This window comes from Phoxinus phoxinus, assembly GCF_949152265.1.
Source record: "Phoxinus phoxinus genome assembly, chromosome: 9".
In the NCBI taxonomy this organism is placed as follows: domain Eukaryota; kingdom Metazoa; phylum Chordata; class Actinopteri; order Cypriniformes; family Leuciscidae; genus Phoxinus; species Phoxinus phoxinus.
The window spans coordinates 12,676,559-12,687,442 of record NC_136884.1 but is presented as its reverse complement, the minus strand read 5'-3'; the positions used below and the strand labels follow the sequence as shown (position 1 = coordinate 12,687,442).

The 10,884-nt window shown below is 36.5% G+C and overlaps 1 protein-coding gene across 1 annotated transcript; it reads left to right on the top strand.

Annotated features, from left to right (window-relative positions):
• Positions 1 to 211: 211 nt before the first annotated feature.
• On the top strand, positions 212 to 10,632 carry cdhr5-rs (cadherin-related family member 5, related sequence). The gene is made up of 16 exons (XM_079624514.1): positions 212 to 230; positions 583 to 687; positions 2,379 to 2,587; positions 3,387 to 3,443; positions 3,516 to 3,608; positions 3,723 to 3,809; positions 3,991 to 4,101; positions 4,191 to 4,361; positions 4,459 to 4,549; positions 4,642 to 4,748; positions 4,928 to 5,128; positions 5,233 to 5,364; positions 5,531 to 5,609; positions 6,774 to 6,967; positions 8,452 to 8,472; positions 9,153 to 10,632. The coding sequence occupies exons 2-16, from the start codon at positions 621 to 623 to the stop codon at positions 9,816 to 9,818; spliced, it is 2,286 nt and encodes a 761-aa protein (XP_079480640.1). The 5' UTR covers positions 212 to 230; positions 583 to 620; the 3' UTR covers positions 9,819 to 10,632.
• The last annotated feature ends 252 nt before the right edge of the window (positions 10,633 to 10,884 follow it).

The following is a 10,884-nucleotide window of genomic DNA, read 5'->3' as shown; positions in this document are numbered from 1 at the left end:
TTGTGTACAAAATGCGACCGGACGGAAATAATGTAATCCTTATGCATGGTAAAACAACAAATACATGTTTTGATTAGTTTCGTCCTGCATGGCCAGGCAGCAAAACTTAAATGCGAAACAACAGTTATAGGCAGCTTTGCAGGTATTATGTGAGGATTTGGAAAAAAGCTCTCATACGGAGGTGCGTCGAGGTGGAAGGTGGAGGATCAAAAGAGCGGCCTGGAGGTCAGGTAACCGACATCACTGCCAGGCTGGTGGCTTGACACTGGCTAAAGACTTCATAATAGGTTTCAAGTACGCTGAGGTGAAGACTAAACACGACTAAAGCCCAAACAGAAGTAAACAAACACTGCATTGGTCATGAGGTTCCAGTAATTCATTTAGCAGTTTGATTTGACTCACTTGAGTAACTCGACTGATGAATTTCAGATGGTGGCGCGACAGTATAAATATGCTTTGTTAATCTTCCGATTTAATTGACCTTTGGTTTGAATAAGAAAGTCTGCTCTTTGTGACAGGTGACATGAGCACTCAAAATCCTTCAGAGCTATTTACTGTCAGGGATTGGCATTTATTTTACAGCTGGGAAAAGGAGACGTGAGCCCAGGGGAATATCAACTATGTTGACGCCATGGAGATTGTTCCTCTGCCAGATGGCACTGAACATCTTCTATCACATCGCAAAAGGTAAACACCTCTCTGAAAGCAGGATCTGCAACGACAGAGGCTAATTTTCATGAATCACTGCTCTGTGATATATAGTGAATGTTAACATATGTGCCAGAAATGGTACTTATGAGGCTATTGGAAATGATAATGAGTCTCTGAATGACTAATTTCTAGTATGGAGAGTTCTGATTCTCTCAACCTGTCGGAATGAAAAGTCACAAGTGAGATTCATTTTAACATCTTAATAGTTTTTTTTCTTGGCAGATATTAGATTAAAGAAAGAGCAAATAGAGTCTCCTGCTTTAACTAAAATTGAAACTGTGTTTGCTACCCATTTTACTTATTTAACATGGCAAATTTCAGGATAGGTTAATTGACAACAAAAAAATCTAGGACGGGATATGATTTTATCCATTAGAATTGATTGTTTCCCCATTGTCATGCAAGAACCCCAATCAATGTCAGCCTTCTCATGTGTGCATCTGTGAAGTTTAAAAGATTGTAGAGTGTCCCATTTGTGAGGGTCGGAAGATGAGAGGTAAAAAATTAGGACTTAGGTTCGTTACCTGTAAAAAGTAAGACATTTCAGAAGTGGAACAAGTTACATTTTGATCAACAATTTTTTTTTCAAATAATATGCACAAATGAATCATTCACATGTATTAAGAACGTAAATATAGTCCATTTCCATGCCACATTGACTTTGCAAATTTGCTAAGATATAGTTTGCAATCAAAATATTTTATTATGAACTCAAACATTTCGTATTAAATTATTCTAAGATCAAATGATCTGGACAGTCTATAGCTCTGTTTACTTACAGTATTTCGACAATTGTTTCATTTGCTACTATTCATTAGAATGTCACATGAGTGTAACGAGTAATGCTGTGCATTAATATGAATATTAAATGAAATGCACCAAAACATTTCTTGAACAAAATATGCAAACTCACAAAAAGTCAAAATTGCGATGTTACCTTGCAATTTTGAGAGAAAAAAAGTCTGAATTGCGAGATGTTAACTCAAAATTGCGATATAAAGGCTGAACTTGGAATTGCAATAAATAAAGTCCGAAATTTGTTAGAAAACTTGCAATTCCGTAAAAAAAGCTCTGAACTGTGAGATGTTAACTCAAAATTGCAAAATAAAGGCTACACTTGGAAGTGCAATAAGTAAAAATTTGTTATAAACTCGCAATTTTGAGAAAGCAAGTCTGAATTATGAGATGTTAACTAAAAATTTTATATATAGGCTAAACTTGGAATTGTAAGATATAAATCCATAATTGTGTGCTATAAACTCGTAGTTCTGAGGGAAAAAAGTTTAAATTGTGAGATATTAATTCACAATTGTGGAATAAAAAAACAGAATTACGAGAAATAAAGTTCAAATTGAAGTAGAATTTTTTTATTTCTTGTCGGAAACGGGTTTCCAGTAAATATATCCACATGCATTGAAATAGAAGTGACTCCTCATGTGTTGTATTGATGTATAGTACCGGTACATCATGTCCCTGGAGTGATTAGTGTTTGCTCTTGAGAACAGCCGTGATGCATGAATATTTGGGAAAAATCCAATACTTGTTACAATTATCCCTGCTCTCCCTATTATAAAGATGTTGTGTTATAAATTAGCTCTGCAATCTGTGATTTTATGGATGATTTATGTTGTCCTCATAATCTAATCAATCTCTCATCTGAACTGCAGCCAGTTTATGCCTTGGTGGTCAAGATATATTTGCCACGGTTAGAGAGAACAGTCCCACTGGAGAGTTCATATCCAACCTCAGTATCAACGGAGACCCCGGAGGCAGCAGCATCCGCCTGTGTCTCACTGGAGAAAACTCTGACTGGTTTTACCTCGAAGGCCGAACAATCCGACTCAACACGTCGTTTTCAAAGACCTTGGATCGAGAGGTGATTAACATGAATAGTGGATGTTAGCGTGTGGAGGGAAGCCAGAATAACAGTGAAGCTTTAGAACTTTAAAACAGCCAGCCAACACATTGGAGGCGTTTGAAGCCATAGTTTAGAAAGTCTATAATTTATTATTAATATTAGTTATATAACCTTTATTTCACCAGATTTGTCTTAAAATACACTTAAAATACATGCATTTCCTTTTAAAAGACTTCAATTTTGAGTGCTAAAATGACTGAATGACTGAATATTAAAATGCATTATTAGATATGAGGCAACAAACCAATTAACTCTATATACACACAGCCGTTCAAACGTTTTTTATTTATTTAAAGAAATCTCTTAAAGCCGCATTGATTTGATCAACACAGTAAAACCAGTTATTTTGTGAAATTTAAAATAACAGTTTTCTATTTTAATATATTTTTTATTTATAAGTGTAATTTATTTCTGTGATAGCAAAGCGGAATTTTCAGCATCATTACTCCAGTCTTCAGTCACATGATCCTTAATAAAGCATTCAAATATGATTATTTGGTAAAAAACAAAACAAAAAAACATTTGAATATAAAGCATTCATTTAAAAAAGGAAATCTTTTTTAACATAAATATTTCCAATCTAAGGCATCCTTTATGAATAAAAATGTAACGGTAGTGTAAATAAAGCTGTACCAATGGAAGAATGATAATAAATTTGTAACTGTGAATTAAAATATTAATATGAATAAATCCAGTATTTATATTAATACTAACCTCCCTGTGTGACCTAATTTTTTTCCTCTTTGGTAATTTACAGGTGCTGGGATCAGTGCTGATAGCTGCTTTGACATGTTATGAAGATGGAATAATAAGGGTATGTTGCTCTGCAAAAATAATGATACTTAATGATATTGGAGTGCAATTAACCCAGAGGTTCTTATTTCAGAGTCGGTATCGAATCATGGTGGAGATACTGAATGAAAACGACAACATGCCATATTTCCTTGAAGACACTATTCAACCACGATATATAAGTGAGGTAAACTAATGTTTTGCTCCAGATTTTACTTGGAAGTATTTCTGCGATTAAACTCGTGTTTGGAATGAACTTTTTCAGTCATTAAATCTTAGAATTCTGACTCTCTTCCCACAGTTGCAGACTGTAAACTCGATGGTGTTCACAGTGAAAGCCAGAGACGGCGATGGAGACACGATCACTTATATTATCGACAAATCTACAGTGAGTGGCACATTCTATAGAGACACAATCACAGATGAAAGGCTGAATAAAAGGAGAAGCCTCATTCTGTCGGCATTGACTACACCTCATGGCTCTTTATTATGTAACAACCTGCTCTATACAGAGAAAATCTACACAATCTAAGAAAACATTACTAGCACTGTGTGTCTCTCTCATTCAGGCTGATGCCAGCTATTTTAGGATCGATCTGCCCAACAGCGGGATGGTGATCCTGGATAAACCTTTGGACTATGAGACTAAAACCCAGCTGCATGTGGTCATATACGCCGTGGTATGTGAAACACCTAACAGTTCACATATGATGTGCTCAAATTGAATCAGAATGAAGGAAGAACAGTGTCTCGCTGTTTAAATCAACAGGAAATGACCACAAAAGAAAAGTACAGCACAACAGCTACGGTCACCGTGAATGTTCTAGACGGTGATGACCAGTATCCACAGTTTCAGCCGTGCGCACCTGTTTATGAAGATGGAGATCATAACATCTGCACCAACCCTGTGTACAGCGTCAACATCACAGAAACCGATGAGGTATGTGTGTGGTGGTGGCAGTGTACAGGTTAGAGCTTTTTCGGATCCCTATAACATTAGTAAACAAAGACTAATTTTTATGCTCTTTATGATCTAGGAGGCTGTGCTTTATTTTTCTCCGGGTGCCATTCATGCTGAAGATGGAGACAAAGACATACTTACCCCTCTGTTCTACACCATTCTGTCAGGCGAGTTTACTTTGTGTTGCATTGGTTTATTAACGGTTCAACCCTTTAAATCTATATTATAACTTTTAAACGTTACTCAAAATGACTTATAGGTGATGATAATGGCCGATTTACAATCGACGGCAAAACAGGAGAGATCTCTCTCAGGCAACGTGTGGAAAACAGACTCCTTACCCCTTCATTCAGGCTCCGCATAATGGTACGTAATAATGTGATGGCTAGTCTAACACTCTGATCTGATAGAACCATAACGGTGATTCTTCATATGAAGAAATACAATAACATTGCATTCAACATAAATGTGTGGGTTATGTGACACAATGATGCTATCTATGGTCTCATGATCTCATCATAATTGCCCTTTGTAAACTCCAACAGGCTGCCCAGGTGAATGACCCAAAGAAATATTCGGTGGCGACGGCACTGGTGCACGTGGTGTCGGAGAACCAGTTTCCTCCAATCTTCAACAAGACCGTCTACAAAGGGTTCCTCATCGAGAGCTCCAGCCCTGCTACTCTGGTCACTACTTATGGGAACCAAGTCCTAGTGGTCCAGGCCATCGACAGGGACTTCAGAGATGTAGAGTGAAAACATTTCCTTTATAGGAAACACTTTTTAAAAAATGGTCTGCAAACCCTTATTTAGAGCATTTTCTCTCTTTTTCCCCCCAAACTATCTTGCAGGGAATAAATCCCAAAATCCGTTACACAATGCAACCATTGCCGGGTAGCAGTAAACTGTATCACATTACTCAGGATGGCATTGTGATTGCAAAGACGGACCGGCTCAGAGCGTTCGACCGACACATCCTAGAGGTGACTGTGACTTAATGACTTACTTGTGCCTTAACCATGTACAAACCAGCAAGATTTTGCATTGAAATGGCTACAAATGTGTGCAAAACAGCGGTAACACTCTGACTCTGACAGGATTACATTTGTCATGAAATCACTGATGATGTGATTTTTTTTTTTATCACAGGTGATTGCAACAGACGAAGAGTCTGGCGAGGCTGCGCACGCTTCAGTGGACATTGAAGTTTTACAGAGGGGACTTCCAGGTAAATTCCCTTAACCATCTACAGGTGAAACTCGAAAAATGTGAATATCGTGCAAAAGTTCATTTATTTCAGTAATTCAACTTAAAAGGTGAAACTAATATATTATATAGACTCATTACATGCAAAGTGAGATATTTCAAGCCTTTATTTGTTATAATTTTGCTGATTATGGCTTACAGCTTATGAAAATCTTTTCACAATTTTCTAATTTAGAATTTTGGGTTTTCATAAGCTGTAAGCCATAATCAGCAAAATTATAACAAATAAAGGCTTGAAATATCTCACTTTGCATGTAATGAGTCTATATAATATATTAGTTTCTCCTTTTAAGTTGAATTACTGAAATAAATCAACTTTTGCACGATATTCTAATTTTTCGAGTTTCACCTGTAGCCTATATGAATTATGTTTTAACAAAATAAAAATAAAATAAAATATTGTGATATGGAAACTCTGCACCTCCAAAAAACAAAACAATAACAACAACACAACAACAAGGTCTTCTCTAATTAAATTAGTGTTTATAAATGCTGATACACTGATACAACTGAAATAGCATGAATCATTATTTATCTTTTAAATTGCTCTTTAAAGTTAAGTTCATGCTCATTTTTGAAGTCATTCATGCATTCTTCTTTGCTATTTGTGTTCATTTTTTTCAGAAAGCCATAACTGTGTTGTTTTTTCCTTAACACAATTGCTTTACTATGGACATTTCCAAATAATAACTGCAGCAAAATCATTTGTGCCTCTTGACTATGAAACCATGTTAAATAAAACTAAAAATTGATTGAACTTATCAAAGAAAAAAAAAAATCCAGATGTAGAAGAAATGCCATTAGTTTGGGGTGCAATTGTTCAGCATGTGTCTTTAAAATGCGAAGGGAAATGTTATTTAGCCACATGGCTACACCACACCAAAGAGGGTTAAACCGTATGAATGATAACTCGCATAGATCATTAATCTGGTTAATTTGATTATTCATGGCTGATTTTTAAGAGGCATGGATAAGGTGTTAAATTAGATTTATTAGATCACTGCCCTACTTTTGGCAGTCGTTCAAACTAAATGATAAATCACTTCGAGGTGTAAAGACACAGGACTGTTTTACACAGAAGAACAAGGTTTTGTGAGTAATCAGATTTCCCCCCTCTCTCGGACAGTTCCTAGAAGTCCATTTGGAGAAGAGCGGCTGTTCGCAGACATGAACGCAGGGATGGCCGGCGGCATTGCTGCTTTTGTTCTTATAGTGGCTGTGACAACACTATTTATTTGCCTCTGGCTGGTCAAGAGACGAAGAGAGAGACGGGATCCAGAAGACAGGGGCTCAGTACCCTTAGGGAAGCACCCAAATGTGGTAAGAGCTAATTTGTTATATCAAACATACTGAGTAATACCCCCTTTTTTTTTTTACATAGCTACCATACACACTTTAGCCCCTTTGAGGCACGTCAGTCCATTTGGCGGCCATCTTTGTTACACCATCATATCGATTTTCTACAGTATCTAGGCAGGCATACAAGTACAGCTAATTTTTGATTGAATAGGGAAAAAGTGAAACCTCCAAAAACAGTTTTAATCACTGATTCCACCCAATGTGTTCACAAAATAGTAGTTTATGGAGAATTTGGCAAAAACATCAAATTAAATATTACAACAGAAGATATTGTGGCTGTTTTGTTTAATATAATAAATTGGGGTTTAGCATGCAGACAAAACAACAGATGCCTTATGTTTGTGATGCCTTTATCTTTGAGCTATCTTTGCGCTTTTAATTATAAATGTATCCACCTCAAGCGAACGTACACGATTTTTTTTTTTTTCACTTACTGATGTTTCAAACCAGTATTTTTTATTCAGTATGCGAATGAAAGTACATTGATGGAAGCCGAACGACTAAGACGAGATGCTACATTTATTAATAAGATAATTGTCTGTTTTAACTGATCTGAGCACTGTGAATTCTCCCATTCATTTAACTGCTGGTTGCTCATAACTGCTGGTCTAGGATCAGTGTGTCTGTGCTCTGGAGAACATCAAAGGTTTCTATTTACAATGTGTTTTTGCAGCGTTGAGCAATGTAGCCAATCAAAAACATATCTGTTGATTTCTTAGACGCAATGGCCAATCAGACGTTTTTAAGTTAAAATCCACTCACCAGCTCAAAACGCTGGAGTTTTTGTCCAGTGCTGAGTTCTGCAGGCTAGCGAATCCTCTCATTATAAAAACAAAAGTTTAGACATTATGTAAATAAGAGATAAGCTGTGCGATCGGTTTCATTGATTATAACGGAACTTATATCGATTAACTAAACTGAGAGACAGTTTTTTAGTGTTTACGTAGATGCCAAATCCCACACACAGTATGCTTGCTGTTCTGTTCAAATGAACAGTGAAAGTAGACGCTTTAATATCAAAATAATTTAGCGTGAGCGTTTATGCTGGGATGTGTAGGTTGTGCGGCGACACGTAACTTGAAACTATTTCCTGGAAATCTATGTAAATGTGTTCTAAATCTCCTTAGCCTTACCCTGGAGTCGGTTCACCCTCTGCCTATGTACATAGACGTACAAACTGTACTTGACCTGCTACAGTTCAAGAAAGACTTTTGCACTAAACAAGGAAATACTTATATATATTAAATCCATTTCTAACAATATCATAGCTTAGAGTAAAGTAATATATTGGGTTTTAATTGGCGGAAGACTACAGTGTTATGAACCAAAAGAGACGAAACACTTCAGAAATGATATAAAGGATCATTCACACAGTCAAACATCAAAAAACACCTCCTGCCCTTGTCGTCTTTGCCTCACGTTCCTCTTTAATTCCTCTTATGCAGAGCTTAAGATGGTTTCAGCAGGTAAGTACCTGACATTAAGTAGCTAGACGTGTTCTGCAGTGTCACTGTCCCTTGTGAAGGTGAGATGTGTTTTCTGAGAAACTGGAAGCCGTATACTCCCGATTGGCTGGTTTAAATGGGATTGTCAGTGTTACAATTTCTCATAAATGGTGCATGGTCAGTATACGCAGTACGGCCCCCTGTGTCTGATGGTTTGGTATATTTCACTGTGTAATAGGTCTGATATCATGTAGATAGGCGTTTCGTATTTGTGTATGTGTATTTGTATTACATCTTCAAGTTTAATAAACACTGTTGAAAATGTTGTAGTGATTGTTAAGTATGTTCATTGATTTAGACTGATTCTGATTCTTGAGATATGAGACAAAATAAAACAAAACCCCCACTTTAGTTGATATCAAAGATGATCACTAAAATGTTCTGTAGCATTTAATTTTCATTTACTGTTTACTTGATCAACATTAATAACATAAGCTTATATTATCACTGATTACCCATAAACCACTTGTGGAATTTTTTTTGTAGATTAAAAATAGTTCAATATTGTCCCATGTCTTCAAGAATCAGTGACACACATAACTGCTCTATAATCAGCGCTGGACCTCAGCAGTGGATTTGACCTGTGAATATGTCAAGGTTGTTCGAGGAGACCCTAAATGCCCTTTCTCCGTGGTCAACAGGTCAATTCAGGACGTCCCATATCGCTCATAGAGGACGCCTCCTACCACAACGAGGCGTTCATTGACTATGAATACTCCAGTGGTTTGTACACCAAAATAGATGACGCGCAACCCAGGACTTTTGAGTCTGACAGACCTGTGCCACTGCAAGACATGCTGCCAATCCTGGTGCTTCCAGAAAAAACACCCGCAAACATCAAATCTTCAGCTCTGACCAATGGGAAGGCATTTGCAAAATCAGTCTCTTTTCAAGACGGAGAAGGAACGGCGGAGGACAGTTGGCCAAAAAACGAAGAAGGACAAATTGCGGTTGTGTGTAATCAAATAGAGACCCAAACGGATATTTTGATGCCTGTTGTAACGCAGGAAACTTTCACTATAGTGGAGAATCCTGCAGAAAAGGAGGATTTTTGTCGTCCAAATCCTTCTGTAGGACATAGAGAGGAAGGCATCACTCATGGCAATACTAATGAGCATGTTGAAGATGATAATGATCCATACAAAAACATGGCCTCTGTTATTTACAGCAGCGACGATGAAGACACGGCGGACGAAGAGCCAAGTGATTTAAGGCAGTATTACAAACATGGGCGAAACCCGTTTACTATAGACCACACGAAGACCATCGCATTGCAAACGGAGGATTCGGATGAATCGCATGCCTGACACATTTGATTTCAACTATTTGAACAAGTTGCTCTCATTTAAAAAAAGCCAAATCCTTACTAGTTTAAAGCTGCCCTATATGGACAAGGGTCCGAAGGGAATATATCAAGAAACAGGCTCATCAAGAAGGACATCAATATTTGTTTTCATACTCTAGAAAACCAAGCATGTCTGATGAAGGCTTTGAAGTCGGCTGAAATGTCATTGTTTTAAAGAAATGAAGTTAAGTTGCACTTTTATAGGGTTTTAAAAAATGTGACTTTTTAAGTTGGTTGAGCACAATTTTTGTTTTTATTTAATGTTTTCATCATGCTGGAGTGGTAAAGAAATATTGTGCACATGTTCAGACAGTTCAGCCTTAATAAGTTAAAATTAAGTTTTGATGACTGTGATGACTTTAAGAAAATTAATATTTTCGTTCACCTCTAATGTATTTTAAATTACAATTCTGAATGGTTTCAACCCCTGAAACTAGATGAAAATTAAGTGTATGTTGTACATAAATGTAGTAAAATTGTATGATTATTCATGTCTGCTGTCAACTGTTTTGTTAAAAACATTCAGTACAAAAGGTTGAAATCACTGTAAAAAAATGTTGCTGCGGTTAGTTATAACAACTAAAAATTTGTTGAGATAACTTAAATATCCTACTTATCTAAACTAAACTTCATATTTTAAGTCAAGCATGAACACATACTTTTTAAGTTGAAACAACACATTATTTCTTATTCTAATGTTTAATTTTTAGTTGTGGTAATCACAACAATCATTTTTTTTACAGTGCATTTAGTATTTTATTAATAAAAACAAGGTGAAGAACAGAATTTTCTGTGCCAAAACTGATGCATTGCCATGTTTTAGCCCAAAGCTAAATATTGTTAAATATTTTGCTGCAACATGTTGCAATTGCTGTTGGAATATGATGGACTATGACATTCAGGTTCTTCAGGAATTTTGGAGATCCTGTGAACGTCAAATGGCTTTTGTATATACAGTACATTATTTGGAGCTAGGATGCAAAAATATTTTTAATTTTGGAAAAGATCTTGGATTCTGCACAGCGAAG